Source organism: Mandrillus leucophaeus, unplaced genomic scaffold (assembly GCF_000951045.1).
Source record: "Mandrillus leucophaeus isolate KB7577 unplaced genomic scaffold, Mleu.le_1.0 Scaffold570, whole genome shotgun sequence".
Lineage (NCBI taxonomy): Eukaryota > Metazoa > Chordata > Mammalia > Primates > Cercopithecidae > Mandrillus > Mandrillus leucophaeus.
The window spans coordinates 227709-253422 of NW_012106142.1; the positions used below are offsets into that span (position 1 = coordinate 227709).

Genomic DNA, 25714 nt, shown 5'->3' on the forward strand with positions numbered 1-25714 from the left:
GAGGCTGAGGCAGGAGAATGGCTCTAACCCAGGAGGCAGAGGTTTCAGTGAGCCAAAATCGTGCCAGTGCACTCTAGCCTGGGCAACAGAGCGAGACTCCATCTCAAAAAATAAAATAAAAAAAAATAAAATTCATATGAAACCAAAAAAGACCCAGAATAGCCAAAGCAATATTGGGTAAAAAGAACAAAGCTGGAGGCATCACAGTGACTGACTTCAAAATAAGGCTAAATTAGCCAAAATGGCACTGTATTGGTATAAAAAATAGATAGCTCAATGTAATAGAATAGAGAACCTAGAAATAAATCCAAGTAGTTACAGCCAACTGAGATTTGAGAAAGGTGTCAAAAATACGCAATGGGGAATGGCCACCCTCTTCAATAAATGGTGCTGGGAAAATTGGATCTCTACATGCAGAAGAATAAACCAGACTCCTCGCTCTCACTGTATATACAAATAAACTCGAGATGGATTAAAGACTTAAATATAAGACCCAAAACTAGTTAAAACTCCTAGAAGAAAACATAAGGGAATCACTTCAGGACACTGGTCTAAGCAAAGCTTTCATGGCTAAGGCCTAAAACAAAAACAAAAACAGTTAAGTGGGACTATATTAAGCTAAAAAGCTTCTGCACAGTACAGGAAACAACAGAGTGAAGAGACAGCCTGTTGAATGGGAGAAAATATTTGCAAACTATTCATCCAACAAGGGACTAATATCTAGAATATGAGGAACTCGACACAACAGTAAACAAACAAGTCCTATTAAAAAGTGGGCAAGGGAGATGAACAGACATATCTCAAAAGAAAACATACAAATGGCTAACAGGTATATGAAAAAAACACTCAACATCACTAATGATCAGGGAAATGCAAATCAAAACCACAATGAGGTATCATCTTACCCAGTTAAAATGGCTGTTACGAAAAGAACATAACAAATGCTGGCAAGGATGTGGAGAAAAAGGAACTTACACTGCTAGTGGGTATGTAAATTAGTGTAGTCATCATGGAAAACAGTATGGAGATTTCTCAAAAAACTAAGGAGAGAACTATCATATCCAACAGTCCTACTACTATTTACCCAAAGACAAGAAATCAGTATATCAAAGAGACAACCCGCACTCCCATCTCCCATGTTTACTGCAGCACTATTCACAAGAGCAAAGATACGGAATAAACTTAAGTGTCCACCAATGGATGAGTGGATAAAGAAAATGTATACATAGATGAAGTGAAATACTATTAGGCCATAAAAAACAAGGAAATCATGTCATTTGCAGCAACATGGATGGAACTGGAGACTTTTATCTTTTTTTTTTTTTTCTTTTTTTGAGACAGAGTCTTGCTCTGTCGCCAGGCTGGAGTGCAGTGGCGTGATCTTGGCTCACTGCAACCTCTACCTCCCGGGTTCAAGCGATTCCCCTGCCTCAGTCTCCCAAGTAGCTGGGACTACAGGCACACGCCACCATGCCCAGCTAATTTTTGTTTGTTTGTTTGTATTTTAGTAGAGACAGGGTTTCACCATGTTGGCCAGGATGGTCTCGATCTCCTGACTTCCTGATCTTCCTGCCTCGGCCTCCCATAGTGCTGGGATTACAGGCGTGAGCCACCATGCCTGGCTATTGAAGATTTTTATCTTAAGTGAAATTAAGCCAGGCCCAGAAAGACAAATATTGCATGTTCTCACTCATATGTGACAGCTAAAAAAGTTGATCTCATGGAGGAAGAAAATGGAATATTAGAAGTTGGGGGCCGGGCATGGTAGCTCATGCCTGTAATCTCAGTACTTTGGGAGGCTGAGGCAGGTGAATCACTTGAGGTCAGGAGTTTGAGACCAGACTGGGCAACATGGTGAAACTCCATCTCTACTAAAAATACAAAAATTAGTCAGGCATGGCAGCATGTGCCTGTAGTCCCAGCTACTTGGGAGGCTGAGGCAGGAGTATTGCTTGAACCCAGGCCAGCCTGGTGACAGAGCAAGATTCTGTCTCAAAAAAAAGAAGAAGTTGCGGTGGGTTGGCTAATAAAAAAATAAAAACAGATTAATGAGTAAAAACATATAGTAAGAAAAAATAAGTTCCGATGTTCAATAGCAGAGTAGGATGACTATAGCCAACAACAATATGTTGTATATTTCAGAATAACTAAAAAAGAAGATGTGAAATGATCCCAACACATAGAAATGATAAGTACTCAAGGTGATGGACACCACAAACACACTGACTTAATCATTATACAGTCTATGCATGTAACAAAATATCACATATGTACCCCATAAATAGGTACAAATGTCTGTATCAATTAAAAGAAACCAGGGGTTTTATTTAAATTTTCATAATCTCAGTAGAAGTTATAATAAAACACGCTAAAAACTGGTAATATTTTTAAAAACTGGGGGAGAGAGATGATAAAAGAAGTGTAACAATGTTTGGGTAGAAATCTTTTAAATCTCCTATGTCTTCTTTAAAAAATTAAGAAATCCATGGCTTCACAATTAAAATAGAACTACTTCTCAACATCTCAACACCATGAGTTGAATAATGATGTTTAAAATGTTACTTCAGTTGTCACCATCTGCTTTGCCTTTGAGAAAAATAAATTTTTAAAAATACATAAATAGAACTATAGATATATAAAATTTCTTGTCCATTTTTTATATATAAATTTATATAGATATATAAAATTTTATATATAAAAAATTTCTAGTTCTATTACCTGTTCTCCAAAGTGAGTAAAGCAGAGCAAATTCCCATCTACACAGCCAATACAAACATACTGTGAGCAACATCGTGGGGAAGAGAAGAGTGGTTTTCCACAGGAATGTTTCCAAATAATGTTCCCAGTAGCCTGTCACAGGAAAAAGCAATTCACAGCATTTTACATCATCCTACTAATCAGTTACCCTTTAAAAAACAAACTCATAATCTCCTAGGGGTAGAACTAAAATAGCAGAAAACGCTACAGGGGTAAGCAGACATAAATGAAGCTGGTATACATATATTAAATCAATCAGTGCTATTTATGAGAACTAGGAAAAAGGCTTGCAATAAGACCAGCAAAGAAAAACACTAGCACCTAAGAGCTATCCCTATGATGGACATAAAGTTCTTAATATGATGAAAAAAATTCTGTCAATTTTGAATCCAGAAGGCGGAGGTTGCAGTGAGCCGAGATCGCACCACTGCACTCCAGCCTGGGCAACAGAGCAAGACTCTGTTAAAAAAAAAAAAATATATATATATATATATATACACACACACACACACACACATACACACATACAGGAATTTAAATTTTCTTATCTTTCTAGATCTCGTATCATTCATTTTTAATGAATTCTAGTTTGGTGTATGTGGACTACTATAACTGAAAACTACTCAAACTTTCAGAGCTCAAAGCAAAAATTTCAAAAATTTAAAGAAAAGATAGGTAATAAAATCAATATGTATTATTTTATGCCTACAGGATTTACAGCCAGTAAAAGTCCTCCCAATGTAGCAAAATACAAATGATGTGGAATCGGGTTCAAACACGGAGAGGAAAAGACAGTTCCTCCACATTTTGACTTCCAAACACACTTCTTTCTCTGCAAATAAGAAAACAAATTAATTTGTTTTTGCTGATGGTTAACAAATCCATATATCCTACCCTTCATGATATTATGTCTGTTTAGTTAACATACGTTTTTATCTTTAGTATAAAATACATGCCTATTGTGGAGAATCAGATTAATATAAAGACAAAGGACACCACCCAGAGACAACCAGTGTTAACAGTTTAGCATTTTCTCATTTCTTTTTGGGGTATGGGTGTACGTGTGTATGTCTGTGCGCACACATCTGAGAATGTGTGTATATACACACACATGATTTAATATAGTTGAGATCATTCTGAATATACAACTTGGCATCACGTTTTGCTCACTGATTTTGTAATATTATTTAAATATAATTTTAATGCATAATATCCCATATGAACATAAATAATTTCTCTACCTTATCATTGAATGTTTTTTGGAATTTCTAGGTATTATAAACAACTTAGAAATAGGCATCTTAATGCGTATATTTGACTATGTTTCTGATTATTTTGCCAGGATTTCTAAAAAAATAATTTTATTGGACCAAGGATATGATATTGTTACCTATGGTCAAATCAAATCATTTTCATTAGAGGCCTCACTAGTTACAACCTCTTACCACTCTCATCAGCATTTAATGTTATGACGAATATGTTTCCTAATCTAATACCATTTGTTTCTCTATCTCAGAGTTTTTAATTTTCATTCCTTTGATTATTAAATTTATGAACTATTTATATACATTTACTAGTCATCTCTTCTTTGGGGTCCTGTGTATTTATGTCCCTTGTTTATTTTTCTATCTATCTGGATCTTTATATTTTATTAATTTGTATTTGATCTTCATTTTCATTAATATTAATAAACATAAATGAATTTCCACCTTTTTCACATTTATTTCAAAAATTTTCCCAGCTTAATTTCATAATTCTTATATAACATTTTAATTTTTATGTAATCAGGTCTTAAAATATCTTATTGATATCTTCCTTTGTCATTTTTTTCTACTGTCAAGATGATAATCCTAAATTCTTTACATTCCAAAACTCTGAGTAGCACACTTATTTGTGGTAAATTTGGTAATGAAGTTAAAAAGGTCTTAAGATATTAAGACTTAATGCTTTATTCTTCCCAGACCACAGTGATAAGCTTGGGAAATAGTTAATATCTGTTCCAAGGTTCAACTGCACCTGACAGTTACTTCTTCTAAGTATTAGAAATTTAATGCTTCTATGCTTATGATATTAGACTAATGAGGTGAATTTTTTTTTTTTTTTTTTTTTTTGAGATACAGTCTCACTCTGTCACCCAGGTTGGAATACATTGTCACAATCTTGGCTCACTGCAACCTCCACCTCCCAGGTTCACGCAATCCTCCCACCTCAGCCTCTGGAGTAGCTACCATTACAGGCATGTGCCACCATGCCCAGCTAATTTGAGGTGAATTCTTACATAAATATCTAAAGCATATGCATGCTGGTCATGAGATCCAATGTAAATGAGTCCTGTGGTTGGATCCATGGTTGCTGAGCTTTTGACAGCATCTCCAGTAGTAAACATCCAGTATTTTTCTCCACTATTACTTTTCAGAACATAAACTAATCCATTATAACAGCCTGCCAAGAAACAAAGCACAAAAGATTTGATATAGATATATTACTGGAAAATAATTCTTTAGCCTATATCATGCTATTTATATTCAGTCCTCCTCTTATACATAGGCTCTATGATCAGCTCATCTGGCTTACATTTTAGCAATGTAAAGCAGAAACTGAATTAGTAATCACTTGCATAAAATATCTATTTAGTAGATATATCTTATCTTTTAAAAGTTTCACTAATTTTTTTACATACTTATTTTTAAAAAGTGCTTCACTACTGAAAAAACAATAAAGCACACTGTGGTGGAGAGAGATTTTTGACGCATCTGGATTCAGACTTCATCTCAACTAACATTGGGCATTTAAATCACCCAGTGTTGCTAAGCCCCAAATTATTCATCTGCAGAATGTGGAGTCATCTACTTCCAGGGTTATTGTGACAATTCAGATAATGTGAATAAATGCCCAGTGCATAGAAAGTGTTTAAGAAGTGCTAACATTAACAGTCAATGTTCATTGAGCATTTACTATGTGTCAAGTGCTATTCTAAGTATGTTACATCTATTAATTCATTTAATCTTCACAGTGAAGTAAATACTATTATAACCACATTTTATAGATGACAAAATTGAAGCACAGAGAGACTAAATTACTGGGGAAAAATTACACAGCTCATATGTGGCAGAACCAAGATTTGAATCTAAGAAGTCAAGCTCTAGAGCCTATGCTCTTAACAACTAAACTACTTTTCCCAAATTGCTGCTATGGATGAGAAGACAGGGCAGGAGTCCTTGACCTTGGTGTAGTCAAAATAACCTAGCCGGAAGTAGAGATTGTTCAAATCTACAAAGTGAAGGTCACTGAAATTCCCTGGAGACCATGAAAATCAGGAGAAGTAGAATTTGGGGACAGCTATTTAGGGCAATTTCATTGACGCCCACTCTCTAGATAGCTCTGCCTATGGACACTGCCACTCATTTGAGACCCAATTCCCAATGTACTTTTTATGCTTTTTTTCCCCCGGCAGTTATCAGTTAGTAGCAAGAGAGTAGTGACCAGCTCAGAGATGACAAAGAGAAATGTCCTACATAGTAGAGCACCCCAGAACTCACCTGGGTAAAGATTTCTATCAATTCAGTTTAATTCCAAAAGACAATAGAGAATAAAATTTTTTGAACTTGGGTTAGGCAAAGATCGCTAAGATGACACTGAAAGCATGACCCATTAAAAAAATTAAAGTGGACTTCATCAAAACAAAGGACTCCTCTTCAAAAGACACTATGTCACTATGCTAAGAGAATAAAACACAAGCCCCAGACTGAGAGAAAACATGCAAAACATATATCTGATAAATTATTTGTATTCAGAATACATAAAACAATTCTTAAAACTCAATTTAAAAAACTTAAAAATGGGAAAAAGATTTCAATAGACACTTCATAAAAGATATACAGATAGCAAAAGAGCTTATGAAAAGGTGCTCACCAGACATGGTGGCTCATGTCTGTAATCCCAGCACTTTGGGAGGCTGAGGTGGGCAGATCACTTGAGCCCAGGAGGTTGAAACCAGCCTGGGCAACCTGCAGAAGCTCTGTCTCTACAAAAGTTACAAACATTAACCAGGTGTGGTGGTGCATGTCTGTAGTCCCAGTTACTCCAGAGGCTGAGGTGGGAGGATCACCTGAGCCCAGGAGTTCGAGGGTGTAGTGAGCCATGATCACGCCACTGTACTCCAGCCTGGGTGACAGAGCAAGACCCTGTCTCAAGAAAAGGAAAAAAAAAAGATGTTCAACATCACTAGTCACTAGGGAAAGGCAAATTAAAACCACAATAAAACACCACTCATGATTATTTCAATGGCTATAACAAAAAAAAATTAAAGCTGACAATACTAAGTACTAGTAAGAATGTGGTGCAACTGGACCTTCACACATCGATGGTGCAAATGCAAAACAGTTTAGTCACTTTGGGAAACAATTCAGCAGTTTCTTATCATTCAGCTGTATTACTAAAAGTGTCCTGTAGTATAATTTTCAAAATGCTGTTGTTTAAAGGGGAAGAAGGAAGAATCAAATTCAGATTCAAGTAGATTGCTGCTAGGATAGCACAAGTAGGGAAAGTTATTCCTAAGCCTTTAGTCTGAAAAGTTTTGATGAAGATTCCATGAGCATATAAAATGAAACCTAACATATCTGGGAGAGTAAAAAGAGAGTTGTAGTCAGGCGGAGATATTATACCCAGAATCCCCATATTCCTAATAAAGTAAAAGTCACCTATACCTTAATGAAACTGAGCAGCAGGTAGTAGCTAACACTTAACAAGCACTTTTGAAAAAATGCTCGCCAGACATGGTGGCTCACGCCTGTAGGGAGACTTAGGTAGGTGGATCGCTTGAGCCCAGGAGTTTGAGATCAGCCTGGGCAACCTGCAGAAACTCTAACTACAAAAATTTCAAACAGCCAGGTGTGGTGGCATATCCCTAGCAAGGCACCAAGGGATTCATAAACAATTATCTCATTTAATCCTCCCAAAAGCTTGATAAAGATTCTGGTGGTTTTAAAATATGTCCAGGAGGCCGGGTGAAGTGGCTCACACCTGTAATTCCAGAACTTTGGGATGCCAAGGCAGGTGGATCACAAGGTCAGGAGTTTAATACCAGCCTGACGAACATGGTGAAACCCCATCTCTACTAAAAATACAAAAATTAGCTGGCTGTGGTGGCGTGTGCCTGTAGTCCCAGCTACCCAAGAGGCTGAGGCAGAAGAATCACTTGAATCCGGGAGGCGGAGGTTGCAGTGAACCGAGATTGCGCCACTGCACTCCAGCCTGAGCGACAGAGCCAGACGGGAAAAAAAAAAAAAAGTCCATGAATTCTTTGATGCACTTCCTTTCAAGAGGTGGAGCCTAATTCTCTTCCCCTTGAGTGTGGCTTGAACTGAGTTATGCACTTTTCATTTATTTATTTATTTTGAAACAGAGTCCTGCTCTGTTTGCTCAGACCAGAGTGCAGTGGCACAATCACCACTCACAGCAGCCTCAACCTACTGGGCTCCAGTGATCCTCCCACCTCAGCCATTCAAGTAGCTGGGACTACAGGCATGTACTACCATAGCTAGCTAACGTTTGTATTTTTTGTAGAGACAGAGTTTCTGCATGTTACCCAGGCTGGTCTTGAACTCCTGGGCACAAGTGATCCGTCTGCCTTGGTCTATCAAAGTGCTGATATTACAGGTGTGAGCCACCGCGCCTGGCTGAGTTACGCACTTCTACTTAACAGAAGAAAACAAAAAATGATGGTATGGAATTTGGAACACTGGGTCATAAAAGGTACTCTGTTCCTCCTTACCTGCTGTCTCCTGGATCACTCTGAGGAATGTTAGCTGCCATGTTGTAAGGGCAGTCAAGCAGCCTAGAGAGAGGCGCATGTGGCAAGAATTGAAGCTTCCTGTCAGAACCAGCAAAGAACTGAGGCTTTCTGCTAATAGTGATGCAAATGAGCTATCTTGGCAGATTTTCCAACCCAAGTCAAGCTTTCAGATGGCTATAGCCAGAACTGCCAGCTAAGCTGCTCCTGAATTGCTAACTCATAAAAACTATGAGACAATAAATCTGTGTTGTTCTAGGTTGTTGAGTTTTGGGGTATTTGCGATGCAGGAACACATTTTATTATTATTCCCATTTTACCCACAAGGAAAGTGACATTCTAAGAGGTTCAGTAACCTGCCAAAGGTTACAGAGCTCATAATAGCTATAGAGGTAGGTTCAAATCCAGGGACTCTTGACCCCAAGGCCCACATTGTTAAACAGCACAGGGTTGACTATTATTTTTTGACAGCAACCAAACCCATCATACATAGATTTTTTAAAAATTTAACTTGGGTCTATGAAGATTATTGTATGGTAATTCAATTTAACTCCACAAACTTCAAATTTAAAAACTTACCCACCACAATAAAGTTTCCACACTTAGATACACATGCTGAGGATTCAATTCGATCTCCCAAAAGCTGTTCCCATTTCACCTTCCCAGAGTAAAAGTCAACTGCCTTCATTCTATGAGAATGGGAACCAATGTACACAGTTGTAGATGACTTATCAAAAGCGGGTATTACAACCAGCGGTGAAGCATCTACGCACTTGCCTGTGTCTGACCTCCACCTCACATGTAACTCCATTTTCTGAGTCCCTATCACAGGTTTCCCCTCTTCAGAAACTTTCACAACACAGGATGGATCTTTTGACTTTCCAATAAGAACTGGAGAATTTAAGTCTTTCACATTTTGAATGTTGGTCTGTGAAACTGAATCAGAAGGATAGGCTGAAGAGCAATGTCCTAACTTTGTTGAAAACCTAGTGGTATTCAGAGACAAAATTTGACTCCCTCTGCTCAGTGCAACAAAAGCATTAATCTCATTGTGGCAACTTGAAGTCACGATAGCTTTCTGATGTAAAGATGCTCCACTAGCTTCCTCTTGATTAATGTCGCTGAGTTTCCTTTTTGTGGCACAACTCTTCCTGAATGTCACATCTTCATCTGGAAACACTGTTTGAAGAATGTGGTTGTAAATCTCTAAAATGGAACTGCTGAGAATAATTTCCAGAAGCCCAGGCACTGATGTACCAACAAGTTTTTCAATTTCACTGAGGAGCCGGATGGACTTTAAGGAATCTCCACCACTATTTAAGAACAGTGACTCATCAGGAACCTTCAAAAGATCTTCTGGGAGATTCAGAGTAGACTACAGATGAGAGAATAGAGAAATATGTGACGTAAAGGTCTAAAATCAAAAGACTTCAACATTTACAGGTAATATAGAGAGATGAGAGTACCTACATTAATAATTAGAAATATACGCTGGGCACAGTGGCTCACGCCTGTAATCTCAGTACTTTGGGAGGCTGAGGCGGGTGGATCACATGAGGTCAGGAGTTCGAGACCATCCTGGCCAACACAGTGAAACCCCATCTCCACTAAAACATGAAAATTAGTTGGGCGTGGTGGTACCCACCTATAATCTCAGGTACTCAGAAGGCTGAGGCAGGACAAACACTTGAACCCGGGGGTGGAGGTTGCAGTGAGCCAAGATTGTGCCACTGCCCTCCCACCTGGGCAACACAGTAAATCTCTGTCTCAAAAATAATAATAATAATAATAATAATAACAATTATAAATATAACATAAATACTTTTAATAATAAAATAAAGTTTTAAATTATTTTATTTATGTTAAAGGAGATCACTGTGCTACCAATTTTGTCACAAAGTCACTCTAAAAGTACAAAATATACTTCCCTTTAGAGCTGTTTTCTTACCCATAAAATTGGGACAAAAACATCTGATTTATGAATTATAAAGCCCACAAGATACCAATAGCCAGTATTTCTGTAATACGGGAATAATCTGTCTTTGGTTGCTTCATATAAATCAAAATTACTTTCCAAGAATCTAAAAATGAAGTAGATGAGACTTTTATCTTAGATACCCTCTATTTTTAGACAAGGCTACACAATTACATCCTCTTTTCAGAACCCTTTAGAAGCGAAAAATCTGTATTTTATTTAAGAAAAATTATTAATTTATTGAGATATATTTTAAAAATTCTCTCAAATAGAAATACATATTGTTACTGAAAGTTCTTTTGGAATAATGATGTAAGCCCTAAGCCTAACAGACAACACATTGTGCTATAGCAAGATTTGGCTATTTTCTCAGCTCTGACAAGAGTGTTACTACATTCCACCGATCCTCTTAGAGAAAAGTTATGTCAAAACAGGTTTTGTCTACTTGTGCCTTTTATTACTACTTCACTTTCAATAAATTTCTTTGTGGGGAACTTAATCTAGTCTTACAGTAGAGAACCTAACCTTCATTTTAACACAAATTGGATAAATGAAGCCATAATACCTAACATCTGGGTAGCAATAACATTCTCAGAAAATTGTATCCAACTTGTTAGGATGATAGCATTCCCTAAAGATATAAAATGACCTCCTTATAATAATAATTTTGTAACTTAAAAATTGTACCTTCCACAAATACTGTAATTTTTCCCAAAGGTCCTCTTTCCCACTGAGTTTATTCTCAGACTTCAAGTTTATGTAGTTTAAATATATCTTGTTTAACTCAGAAACATCAATTTTGCCTTAATATAAAAGAGAAATAACAAATGTTTTAAAACATTTTAAAATTTCACTCAAAGCCTTTATATATTCATTAGCCATACACATTTTTTTTTGTACAACACAGAAATTGTATAAAGAGTTTGTTGTCAACAATGAACTCTAAAAAGTTGTCTGATGCTACCAAGAATGTAGAGAGAAATAGATGAGAAACAGGCCAGGCATAGTGGCTCACTCCTGTAACCCCAACACTTTGGGAGGCTGAGGTGAGAGGATTGCTTGAGGCTAGGTGTTCAAGACTAGCCTGGGCAACACAGCAAGACCCTGTCTCTACAAAAAAAATTAAAAATTGGCCTGTAGTTCTAGTTACTCAGGAGGCTTAGATGGGAGGATCACTTGAACCCAGGAAGTTGAGACTGCAGCAGTGAGCCCTAATTGCCCACTGCATTCCAGCTTGGGTGAAGAAGTGAGACCCTGTCTCCAAAAAAAAAAAAAAGAAAGAAAAAGAAAAAAAGGAGCTAATATTTATCCAATTTATCTCAATTTCAAGAGTTAAAGAAATAGGTTCCATTAACTGAGCAATTACTGCATTTTGAAGTATATGTTAAATAAAAATGAAATTGGGAAGGCAATATAATATGGTGATTAAGATTATATATTTTGAAGTCAAACAGTGCTAGACAGATAAAACAAACAATAATAAAAATAAAATTAAAATAAAAACAGTCCTAGACAGAATATCAATTCTATCACTGTGATAAGTTAATTGTATGTGTCAATGTGGGTGGGCCACAGGGTGCCCAGATTAAACATTTTTCTGACTGGGTCTGTGAGGGTGCTTCTGGATGAGATTAGTATATGAATCTAATTAAGGACTCAGAAAAGTAGATTGGGCATCATCCAAACTGTTGAGGGCCAAAATAGAAAAAAAGGCAGAGAAAGGAAGAATTTGCACCCTTTTTCTTTCTCTTTTTTGAGATGGAGTCTCACTCTGTTGCCCAGGCTGGAGTGCAGTGGTGCAACCATGGCTTACTGTAACCTCCTCCTCCTGGGTTCAAGCGATCCTCCCACCTCAGCCTCCCAAGTAGCTGGGACTACAGGCGTGCACCACTGCACTCGGCTAATGTTTTTTGTATTTTTAGTAGAGACAGGGTTTCACCATTTTGGCCAGGCTGGTCTCAAACTCCCAACCTCAAGCGATCCATCTGCCTTGGCATCCCAAAGTGCTGGGATTACAGGCGTGAGTCACCGCACCTGGCATGCACCCTCTTTGTGTCATTGCTTAAGCTAGGACATCTCATTTCCTCCTGTCCTCAAACAGGGATTTACATCATCAGCTTCCCTGATTCTCAGGCCTTAGGACACAGACTGAATACAGCACTGACTTTCCTGAGTCTCCAGTTTGCCAAAGGGAGATTAGACCTCTTAGCTTCCATAAATGCACAGGCCAATTCCTGACAATAAATCTTTTATATATCTATATATTGGTTCTGTTTCTGGAGAACCTTGACTACTATACTAATATAACCACTAACTAGCAAAATGATTTTTGGAAAATTACTTAACCTCTTTTTTAGATGTTGCCAAGTCTGGAGTACAGTAGTTATTTACAGGCACAAACATAGCATACTGTACCCTCAAACTCCTGGCCTCAAGTCATCCTCCACTTTAGCTTCCCTGAATGGCTGAAACTACAGGCGCTCACCACTATGCCCCACTGAATTACTTAACCTCTTTAAGCCTTATTTTCCTCATCTGTAAATAAGAATAATACCACCTATCCACAGGATTTTCTGAAGATAAAATGAATTAATTATACAAAGTGTTCAAAGGAGGGTCTATCACAATAAATGCTAGTACCATTTACAAAAATAATAAAGATTTATGTGATCATTAAGCTAGTTATGAATACAATCAGTATTATTTGGCACTGAATTACTAAATTATATTTGGCACTAAATTACTTTACCGTGGGATGTAAATGGTAGAGAGTCAATCAATACAAGCTCATCCGGGATTGCATGACTTGGAAGATATTTGTGCAGTTCTTTAAAGATGTATTCTTTTACTGAAGCATCTTTAGACACCATGAAGAGAATTAATTTTTCCTGATTATACCATGTAACTGCACAAGACTCCACTTGCTGAAGCTCTTCAGCAACCTATAAGAGAGATTATCCCAATTTGCCAATGAGGATATTTACAAACAAGCTTCCTAAAAGCTTACTTTTTAATGTCTGAAATCAAAACAGCTGAATTAAATTTTGGAATATACTGGAGTTTTTTTAAAAATTGCTTTGCTACTGTTACTATTACTTGCACATAGGGTTCATAATATTTTTCAAAATAATAGGTCCTAAAGCAAAAGAAGCCAGTTTAATTTCACAAATATTAAAATCCAATTTGTCACTTATTTAAAGAATAACCATCTCTTCATGCTGGGGATAAGGGGCACCCTGAATTATTCATATCTTTTATTGTAATTCATCACTAACACAAAAATGTCAGGTGTAAATAATAGAGACCCCAGCACAGAAAATTGGTGGTGGCTGCTTCTAATACTTACATATATTAATAGATAGTCAATATTTACATAGTTCTACCTGTTGCACAAGTTCAATGTTAAGACGTTTGCCATGACGTTTGATCTGACTGTCTTTTCGTCCCAAAAAAAAAATCTCTCCATCTTTCACAGTCACAAAGTCTCCTGTAGCTCGCATTGTGCCAAGTGGTACTGTCACTTCATCATCAAGAAAACACACTCTGTTTCTGCCACCTTCCCAAGATATAAACACCAATGTCATAAAAATTCAAGGGAAATATATTAAAAACCGTAAAATCAACAACATCTCCAACAGTTTGGTGACTAAGTTTCAAAATTTAAATACTAAAAGAGGGGCTCATTTTAAAATGTTATCTGATAAAACCAGACACAATAAGTTCAATAAATAAGCAAAGAGATAAAATGAAATTTATTTCTTAAAATTTATAGATTTAAAAATTCTTAGACTACTGATTAAATATAATTTTGGCTATAAATATAAATATGAAGGTCCAAGTTACAGTTTCTAAATTACTTTTATTAATGTATTAGATATTATTATCTGAAATAATTATTGTAACATTTGGTATTTCATGACTATATGAATGAGATTAAAAATTATCACTGAAAAGCATGAGATAGACAAAAGAAAAAGAGGAAAGGAATAAAATTAACACATCAGATCATTTTTCTTGAAAAAAAATTCTCAATCAACAAATATAAAACAACCTAAAAATACTTGGCCACTGCCTTCCTGAATTGTGAAGCCATTAGTATCTCTGACTTCAACTACTGTTCCAAGAAGTGGAAATCCCAGTTGTACAGGCAATTCACATCTATGAAAATAAGATCCAGAACAGATTTAAAATTTTTCATTTGAATAGAATATTTTCCAATATATTTAAATCATACTGTACCAAATAAAGAAAAAAAAGTTGGTTATGCTATAATTCAAAGACTGACAAGAGGAAAAGGTTAGGTGGAGAGGTAATCATATATGTTATTCATTACCATTTAGTACGAAAATTTGCAGCAGTATCTTGGCACCAGCTATAGTAAGGAAGGTTCTGGATTCCCGACTTAAAATATCAGATACAATCATATTTCTAAAATTATTACCCCAGCGCCTATCAAAACCAAAAACACTATCAGTGTTAAGATCCTAGAAATACATAGTATAATGAAGACCCTTACTTTAAAGTAGAGTTAAGAATCTTCTCTGGAATCCTATAAATGGTTGCCCAACTTGATACCTCTGTGATACCATAAACATTAAATATTTGTGTTTTATTGCCTTCTCCTCTCCAGCTTCTGAGAACTGTCAATGATGGAAACGCTTCACCACCAAGGGCTAATACTCGAAGAGAAGTAGTGGCTGACAAAACATTTGACTTGATAAGCTTAGATCCAAATCTTCTAAGCAATGTTGGTGTTGCCTGTAGATACATTAAAAAGAATTTATTTATTTCCCTTCACTTCTTTAAAAAGGTAAGCACTGTAGTTATTATTTCAAAGTTAACATTTAGAGCCCACATGGAAATTAAGGCTGTGTTTATCAAATGGGAAATCCCATTTGGAAAACTACTGGTGCAACATTATCTTCTTGTTTTTGTTTTTGTTTGTTTGTTTGTTTGAGACAGGGTCTCACTCTGTTGACCAGGCTGGAGTGCAGTAGCATGATCACAGCTCACTGCAGCCTCAACCTCCCAGGCCCAAGTCATCATCCCACCTCAGCCTCCTGAACAGCTGGGACTACAGGCACATACCACCACAACTAGCTGATTTTTTAAATTTTTTGTACAAATAGAGCCTGTGTTGCCTAAGCTGGTCTTGGACTCCTGGGCTCAAGCAATCCTCCCACCTTGGCCTCCCAAAGCACTAGGATTACAGGCATGAGAGCCAACTGGCCCAACATTATCTTCCTAATGTGGATATCACTTATGCTTTAGAAAAAAACTCAAGCAAAAATATTACTTATATTTCATCATACAGTTCATACAAAAAGGTTTAAGGATAAAAAGTACAAAAACTATAAAATCAATTTACCTTTCCTTTCTTGCTCTGTATAAAAAGTATACAAAAGGGTTTAAAAACGTGCCTAAGTAGCTCTCTCCTCCCGCCATCCAAGATGCCGAAAGAAAAGAAGGCCAAGGTAAAGAAGGTGGCTCCGGCCCCTGCTGTCGTGAAGCAGCAGGAGGCCAAGAAAGTGGTGAATCCCCTGTTTGAGAAAAGGCCTAAGAATTTCGGCACTGGACAGGACATCCAGCCCAAAAGAGACCTCACCCGCTTTGTGAAATGGCCCCGCTCTATCAGGTTGCAGCGGCAGACAGCCATCCTCTATCAGCAGCTGAAAGTGCCGCCTGTGATTAACCAGTTCACCCAGGCCCTGGACCACCAAACAGCCACTCAGCTGCTTAAACTGGCCCACAAGTACAGACCAGAGACAAAGCAAGAAAAGAAGCAGAGGCTGTTGGCCTGGGCCAAGAAGAAAGCTACTGGCAAAGCGGACGTCCCCACTAAGAGACCACCTGTCCTTCCAGCAGGAGTTAACACTGTCACCACCTTGGTGGAGAACGAGAAAGTTCAGCGGGTGGTGACTGCACACGATGTGGATCCCATCGAGTTAGTTGTCTTCTTGCCGGCCCTGTGTCGTAAAATGGGGGTCCCTTAGTGCATTATCAAGGGGAAGGCAAGACAGGGATGTCTAGTCCACAGGAAGACCTGTACCACTGTCGCCTTCACACAGGTTAACTTGGAAGACAAAGGCGTTTTGGCTAAGCTAGTGGAAGCTATCAGGACCAATTACAACGACAGACACGATGAGATCCGCGGTCAGTGGTGTGACAATGTCCTGGCTCCCAAGTCTGTGGCTCACATCGCCAAGCTCGAAAAGGCAAACGCTAAAGAACTTGCCACTAAACTGGGTTAAATGTACACTGCTGAGTTTTCTGTACATAAAAATAATTAATACAAATTTTCCTTTAAAAATGTGCCTAAGTAAAACAATAATGAATAAAGATTGATAACAAAAGCTTTATTGAGGTATAACTGACATATAATAAACTATTTTAAGTATACAATTTAATATATTTTGATAGACATATATACTAGCAGAACCATCACCACAATCAAAATAATGAACACAACTGTCTTAGTTGATTCGGATTACTATAACAAAAATACTGTATACTAGGTAAGAAATGTAGTGCTCACAGTTCTGAAGATAGGGAAGTCCAAGATCAAGGTATGGGCAGACTTACTGTCTGGTGAATACTCTACTTCACAGATGGTACCTTCTTGTGTTCTCGCATGGTAGAAGGAACCAACAAGCAACCTCAGGCATCTTTTATAAGAGCACTAATCTCATTCATGAGGTTCCCACCCTCGTGACATAGTCATCTCCTGAAGGCCCCACATCTTAACAACAGATTGGGGATTAGATTTCAACATATGAATTCTGGAGAGACACAAACATTCAGATGACAGCAATATTCATCACTCCCAAAATTACCTGTGTACCACTATAAGTCTCCTCTCCAACTGGATCCCTTATCCAGACAACCACTGATCTATTTTCTGTCACTACAGATCAGAATAATCTTGTATAATTCCATTAATATAAATTATATATAAAATTATGAATAGAAATTATATATTCCATTTATATAAATGGAATCATAAAATACGTAGCCTGTTTTGGCCTGGCTTCTTTCACTCAACATAATAGATACAATTCATCTCTGCTGCTGAGTGTACCAACAGTTTTATTCCTTTTTATTGCTAAGTAGTATTCTATAGTACGGATCAGGACTGGGTTTCACTGTTCCATATAAAATTTAGGATCAACTTACTCATTTCTAACAAAAAAGCCTATTGGATTTTGCTAGAAAGTGTGTTTAATTTACAGATCAATTTGGGAAGAAATGCAATCTCAATAATATTAAAACTTCTAATCTATAAAGACAAAATATTATTTAGGTCTCTAATTTCTATCAACAATGTTTTATAGTTTTCAGTGTACTAATCTTGCTCTTTAGCTTTATTCCTACTTTATTGTTTTTGATGCTAGTGTAAATATTAATTTCATTTTTAGATTTTTCTTTAATACATATACATATAAATATATATGTACAAATATATACATAGAAATACAATTGATTTTTGTATGTTGATCTTCAATCCCCCAACCTGACTAAACTTTATTATTTCTAGCAGTCCTCCTCACCACCCCCACCCTCCTACAAGATTTTCTATATACAGGATCACACCAACTGCATATAGAGAGAGTTGTACTTCCTCCTGTCCAACGTTAAGTACCTTTAATTTTTTTCCTTCTTGCCTTATTGTACTGGCAAAAACCACCAGAATGTTGAAGTGGCAAAGGCAAACTTGCTTGCCTTGTTCCCAATCTTAGTGTCAAAGCATTCAGTCTTTTATCAAGTATGGTGTCATATCACCTGTAGTTCTATTGTAGGTGCCCTTCTTCATATTGGGAAAGTTCCCTTCTATTTCTAGTTTGTTAGGAGCTTTTAAAAAAATTATAAATGGGTGTTAGATTTTGTCAAATCCTTTCTCTGCATCTATTAAGATGGGTATGTGCTTTTTGTTCGTTATTCTTTACGTAGTGTGCATCATCAATAGATTTTTGGATGTTAAACCAAACATGCATTCCTGGGATAAATCCCAAATGGTCACCTTTAAATTTACTGAGACTTGCTTTGTGGCTTAGCATATGACTTATCCTATGAAATGTGCTTAAAAAGAATTCTGCAATCATTGGATAGAGTGCTCTATTTATGGCATTTAGCTGATAATGCTGTTCAAGTCTTTGATACTAGCTGATTTCTGTCTAGTTTTTCAATCAATTATTGAAAGTGGGGGTGTTAAAATCTCCAACCATTGAGTTATCTATTTATGTTTTCAATTTTATCCATTTTTGTTTCATATATTTGGAAGCTAGTTTTAGGTGGATATACATGTATAATTGTTACATCTTATTGATATAACAATGTATTTACTGATGTACTGACAATCTTATCCTTATAAAATTGTCATTGTTGCTTGGTTTTGGTTTTGTTTTTGTTTTTGTTTTCTTTGCTAGTACACTTCTTTGCTAGTAACCTGCCTGGACTAAATCCATGAAGTCTGTCTCCCCTCATATATGTGGCCACTGATGTTGCTGCTTAGTTGTTTATTAAAAAATATATGTTCTTCTTTTTATTTTTTGTGAGATGGAGTTTCGCTCTTGTTGCCCAGGCTGAAGTGCAGTAGCGCAATCTCAGCTCACCACAACATCCACCTCCAGCCTCCAGGGTTCAAGTGATTCTCCTGCCTCAGCCTCCTGAGTAGCTGGGATTATAGCCACCCACCACCATGCGTGGCTAATTTTTTTGTATTTTTTTAGTAAAGACGGGGTTTCACCATGTTGGACAGGCTTGTCTCAAACTCCTGACTTCAGATGATACTCCCACCTGGGCCTCCTAGATTGCTGGGATTATAGGCGTGAACCACTGTGCCCGGCCTTATGTTCTTTTATTTATTTATTTATTTATTTATTTATTTATTTATTTTTGAGACGGAGTCTTACTCTGTCTCCCAGGCTGGAGTGCAGTGGCACTATCTTGGCTAACTGCAATCTCAACCACCCGGGTCCAAGCGATTCTCCTGCCTCAGCCTCCTGAGTAGCTCCAAGTAGCATAACCTCAGCCAGGAACATGCTTATCCCACCACCACTGCAATCTCAGGCTAGAAGAGCTGTTGACCTCTCAGGCTAAGGAACTGTAGGCCTCCCTACTGGCCTACTTCAAGATCATCATTTCCACAGATGCTGCAGCTGGTCATGGGCATTAGTGACTATTACGAATTAAGTGAGCCCCTTCAAACAGACAGAATCTGTGTGTTGACTGAATTGGGGTGGGGATGATAGGAGCAGACCCATACCAGAATGCCACAAAGTTCCACTATTTTTACACAAAATTCAGCAGTTTTCAAAAACAAACATTTCTAAGATTGCTATATGTCTTTGGTTGATTTCCAAATGTTGAAGTACTTGTTTGTTTTTTTTTCCATTTTGTCCAGCTTTATAGTTGCTTTTTTTGGGGAAGATAATCTGCTAATCTCTTCACTTGGCCAGAGCCAAAAGTCACATGGGAATAAAGATTTTTAAATTGTTTCTCTCAATAAAATCCATATGGAGTTGTAACAGACAACTTGAATTTTAATTCAGAAAAATGATTTAAGGTCATGGCTTGTCAAAACATATACATAGTAGAATGACTCCACACCCTTATAGGTACTTATGTCCCAGTTAAGATTCTGGGTTTTAGTAATAAATTATGATGGCAACACTATAAGGCATCCTAAATCATGCTCTTAACTGTTATGCCAAGAGGTTTATCATAATGAAAATCTCTTGTCAAAATAAGGGCTAAAATGGTCCTGGCTCTTCATTTTCACTAAGCCAGATTTCAATGTTGTGGCCTAATTTCTGGTGTTAAGGATAATATCAACTTTGAAATCAACAAATAAATGCACATCTATGAATACTCAGCAAAATAAAAAAATGGAGGCCGGATGCGGTGACTCACGCCTATAATCCCAACACTCTGGAAGGCCAAGGAGGGCAGATCACTTGAAGTCAGGAGTTCGAGACCAGCCTAGCCATGCTGAAACCCTGTCTCTACTAAAAATACAAAAATTAGCAGGGTGTGGTGGCACTCACCAGTATTCCTAGCTACTCAGGAGGCTGAGGCAGGAGAATCACTTGAACTCAGGAGGTAGAGGCTGCAGTGAGCCAAGATCACGCCACTGCATTCCAGCCTGCATGACAGAGGAAGATTCCATCTCAAAAAAATAAAAAATGAAAAATAAAAAAATGGAAATACTTTTCAGATACTCATAAACTGAAATGATAAATTGAGGGGCAGAATATAAGTCAACATCCTTTGCTAGTAAATCATTCTAGACATACAAAAGTGAGACTTAACAGATAATAGAAAAAATAGGGAATGTTAAAGTTTCTTCCAAGTTTATTAAGGAAAAACTCAGGAAAAATGGAAAACATTATTATGCTGACATGTTCCTAGGTATCAACCTAATATTTTACTCTAAAATGTTTTACTTTTAGACCATGCCTGGTGGCTCATGCCTGTAATCCTAGCACTTTAGGAGGCTGAGGCAGGAGGATTGCTTGAACCCAGGAGTTCAAGACCAGCCTGGGCAACACAGGGAGACCCCGTCTCTACAAAAGATTTAAAAAATTAGTCAGGCATGATGATATGCACCTGTGGTCCCAGCTACACAGGAGGCTGAGGTGGGAGGATCACTTGAGCCCCAGATGTCAAGGCTGCAGTGAGCCGTAAGCGTGCCACTGTGTTCCAGCCTGGGTTGACAAAGTAAGACCCTATCTCAAAAAAAAAAAAGTTTTAAAGGGCATCAAGTTTAAATAATACAACTTTGTTACCCAGAGTATGTAAATAAAAAATGTCCAAATATATTTCAGGTTTGTGATAAACCAAAAATCAATCCTTTCTTTCCCAAGAAACTCCTTAATTCCTGAAACAAATAAAAGAGGTCTTTAATTTCCTCCAAAACTTAGTCCATTTCACTTTGGGGGCCTTCTTCTCCCACAGTAACTCAAGATATTCTATTCTTTTCAATTTTCAAAGCTTTAGTAGCATGTGTTTGACAGCTTTTTTTGTTTGTTTGTTGGTTTGTTTTAGACTGAGTCTCGCTCTGTTGTCCAGGCTGGAATACAGTGGTGTGATCTTGGCTCACTGCAACCTCCACCTCCTGGATTCAAGAGATTCTCCTGCCTCAGCCTCCTGAGTAGCTGGGATTACAGGTGTGCACCACCATGCCCGGCTAATTTTTGTATTTTTAATAGAGATGGGGTTTTGCCATGTTGGCCAGGCTGGTCTTGAACTCCTGACCTCAGGTGATCCTTGGCCTTTCAAAGTGTTGGGATTACAGGCGTGAGCCACGCCTGGCCTTGACAGCGTTTAAGAGCCCTGCTTCATGTCCAATTAGGTCTGGGTAAGGTTTTTATTTGTAATTACAATATATATAAGGACCACTTTAGTAAATAAAAAAGTATACATTATATTAAAGCAAAAATCCTTGATGACTTATATATCATTTGAAAGAAACTGGACTTAGGAAAGAAAAGATGAACCCTGACAACACAGCTAAAATTCAGAATAAGAAAAGGCATGTACCTTACACAAAAGAAAGGACAGCCTGTCAGTTTCTATACTGCTGCTCCTTACTCAAACCAAGTCAAATGTGATCCACTGATGATATTTCCAATAACTATTGTGAGATAAATAAAATCACCATGAAACTATATGCGAAATTTGTCATGCTCTTGGAAAAGAGTAAGTTTCTATCAGTTTCTCAGAAAAATTTGATCCCAAAAAGGTCAAAAACAACTGCTAAAGTAAATTTATCTGAGATAGTGCTAAAACATCAAACAAGGGGATGAGATTTAAAGAGGCAGAATTCACTGACCTGACATAGAAGCAAAGTCTCCTTCCCTTTTAGTAACTATCAGTTAAATCTGTCAAGGAACTTTGCAAACATCCCCTGAAAAATATGCTCTTTGAATTTTACAGGTAAATAAAACAGTTATAGTAAAATCTTACCCAGATCCACAGAATTCATGGAATGACTCACTAACAGATGAGAATTTATATCCCTTCACACCCAACAAGCCACACTGCTATACTCAGTTCATATCTATACACGAATTAGGATGAAAAACACATTGCCTTAAAAAAGTTCAAAGTATCAAATTTTGTTTTTGTAGCAGAAATTTAATATCCTCTCAATTATTGTTACCCTGGATAAAAACCTGATAATTTTAGTTTATCAAAATAGAAAGTGGAAGCTGGGCGTGGTGGCTCACATCTGTAATCCCAGGACTTTGGGAGTCCAACGCGGGCAGATTAAGGAGTTTGAGGCCAGGAGGCCAGGAGTTCAAGACCAGCCTGGCCATCATCGCAAAATGCTGTCTCCATTACAAATACAAAAATTAGCTGGGCATGGTGGTACATGCCTGTAATCCCAGCTACTCGGGAGGCCGAGGCATGAGAATCTCTTGAGCCTGGGAGACAGAGATTGCAGTGAGCTGAGGTCGCACCAGTATACTCCAGGCTGGGCGACAAGAGTGAGACTCTGTCTCAATTAAAAAAAAAAAAAGACAATGGAAACTAATAATTAAGATGCACATATGCACATAGGTACATGAATATAACACACCATATTCTGAATGTTTGTGTCTCCCCCTCAAATTTGTATGTTGAAATCCTAACTCTCAGGCCAGGTGCAGTGGCTCACGCCTGTAATCCCAGAACTTTGGAGGCAGAGGCAGAAGGATCACTCGAGGCCAGAAGTGAGATCAGTGTGGCCAACATGGTGAAACCCTGTCTCTACCAAAAATACAAAAATTAGCCTGGCGTTGTGGCGGTCGCCTGTAATCCCAGCTACTCGGGGAGACTGAGGCACAAGAATCACCTGAACTCAGGAGGTAGAGTGAGCCAAGATCACGCCACTTCACTCCAGTCTGGGCAACACAGCAAGACTCTGTTGAAAGAAACAGAGAGAGAAAGAGACAAAGAAGGGAGGGAGGGAGGGAGGAAGGAAGGAAGGAAGGAAGGGAGGAAGGGAGGGAGGGAGGGAGGGAAGGAAGGAAGGAAGGAATGAATTCTAAATTTCAGGGCAATGGTATTAGGAGGTAGGGCCTTTATGAAGTGATTAGGTCATGTACGCAGAGACCTCATGAATGAGATTAGTGCCCTTATAAAACCCTTTCCATCATGTGAGGACCCAGTGAAAAGACTGCAGTCTAATGAATCAGTGAGTGGGCCCCTCGTGAGAGATCAAATCTCCTGATGACTTAATCTTGGACTTCCCACCTCCAGAACTGTAAGAAACAAATGTCTGTTGTTTATAATCTACTCAGTTTATGGTATTTTGTTACAACAGCCTGAATGGACTCACACAATCAGGAACTATGCTACACTGTCTCATTTAATTCTATTTGAGATGGGTATTATTTCCATTTATAGATAAAACCTAAGGCTCACGGCAGTTAAACACTTAACAAAGATATTTACATATTATGATATGCATATAATATTGCTAATTCTCTAGTACCTTTAGCTACTTACACTGTAGTAACTTAAGGCTTGTGTACCAGTCATATACTTGTGTACCTGCATGACCTAATCACCAGTCAGATACACATTTAAATAACATTTTAAAGGGCCAAATTTCGAAAACACTTGTTTCTGTAGGTTAATGTAAAGTATACTGATATAAAAATAAGAAAATCTATATTCCTAACTCGATTATAATTTAATGTACTTATACTAGTTTTTCATGAGAAACACAACATACATAGATTTTAAGACAGAAGAGGCAGCCTATCCTTCTCAAATCCAACAAATCTGAGTCAAAGTCAAGGTCCTCTAGTTATTATAGTATGCACAAAATACATAATAAAATAATTTTCTAGGCAGAATTCACTTATCTTTTTTCATTTTCAAATAAACAAAAAAAAGTCACATCATGAGGAGATAACCCTTGATGACCTAACCAGATTATATTAACCCATTGTAAAGAACTACAGGAATACAAAATATTCTTTAAAACACTTGAAATATTGAAAAATGATAAACAAAACATTCACTGCTACTAAAATGTACCTGCAAAACAGTCACTCTATGATGGGAAAAGAGAACACTGGCTAATTTTGATGGGAGCAACTTGATGGAAGTTGGTATAATAAGCAGAGAGGCACCACTTGATAGAGCAAGAAATATTTCCACAACAGAAGGATCAAAGGTCAGAGGTGAAGCCAGAAACAAAACATCTTCTTGTGTGATGTCAAAAAGTACCCTAAGGCAAAACAGAATGCAGTTATAAGAAACGTCAAACATTTAGTAAGCACATATCCTAAAAAAGTGTTCACGTGTTTATGATTATCAAGTTTCTGAATGTTGGCCAGATTTTATTCTTCTCTCTTAAATTAGGCAAAATAGTGCTATCAAAATTCAAGAAATCTTCTTCATAAAAGAAAGAATTAACAGCCATTTAAAGCAATATCCATGTTTTACCAGACATATTTTATCATCTGTGATGACTTTTGATGTGTCAACTTGGTTTGATTGAACTACTGCCCCCAGAATTCCCTCTCTAGTATGTTTCCCGTTAGGGAAGGAGACAAGGGATATTCTCTTGAGAGCTGAGGAACAGAAGGGAGGCTGCTGCTTAGCAGCACACACGCCTTCTTCAAGCAGTTATTCAATCAAACCCTATAGTCCCTAATCAGCTGATTTACTTAATCAAAAGCGAGATTATCCAGGGTTGGCTGAATTTACTTGGAAGGCCTTCAGAAGAGGTTTTAGGCCTTCTCTGAAGAAGAGATCCAAACAGCAGCTGGGTCTGCAATTAATCTCCCTTCCCTCCAATCTGATTTCACCTGGGACAGTCTCATGGCCACGGGATTCCAGCCTGCCTGTGATCACCCCTTCCTAACTGATCCCTATGGACTTTAGACTTGCTTAGCCAGCCCCCACAACTGTGTAAACCAATTTCTTACAATGAATCCCTGATCTAACTCCTGGTTCTGCTCCTCTGGCAGAATCCTTATTCTGTCATACTTATTCAATGATGCTTAATAGAGACTTCCGACTCCCCTTTCTATTTGGCATTTTCTTTCAGTATCTGAACAAAAAGCAGAATAAGAATATATGTGGTTAGGATCTTATAGAGCATGGATAGTCACTGTTGAGCCTATGACACTATTTCAATTTGAACACACAAACACCAATACATCTAAAAGCATCTTAATTTCAAAAGAGCATCA

At 37.6% G+C, this 25714-nt stretch overlaps 1 protein-coding gene across 5 annotated transcripts in view; it reads right to left on the minus strand.

The window, feature by feature from the left end:
- Nucleotides 1–25714, minus strand: part of AASDH (aminoadipate-semialdehyde dehydrogenase) — a 43003-nt gene that overhangs the window by 1919 nt on the left and 15370 nt on the right. For 3 of the 5 annotated variants that reach the window (XM_011998432.1, XM_011998433.1, XM_011998431.1), the window contains 10 exons: nt 24552–24744; nt 15040–15281; nt 14575–14681; nt 13907–14079; nt 13273–13465; nt 11211–11326; nt 9128–9923; nt 5036–5199; nt 3467–3589; nt 2719–2850 (listed from right to left, as the gene is read on the minus strand). In XM_011998432.1, coding sequence (XP_011853822.1) covers nt 2719–2850; nt 3467–3589; nt 5036–5199; nt 9128–9923; nt 11211–11326; nt 13273–13465; nt 13907–14079; nt 14575–14681; nt 15040–15281; nt 24552–24744 — 2239 coding nt within the window. The remainder of the gene's footprint in view (nt 1–2718; nt 2851–3466; nt 3590–5035; nt 5200–9127; nt 9924–11210; nt 11327–13272; nt 13466–13906; nt 14080–14574; nt 14682–15039; nt 15282–24551; nt 24745–25714) is intronic. The other 2 variants (XM_011998435.1, XM_011998434.1) reach the window with 2 other exon arrangements.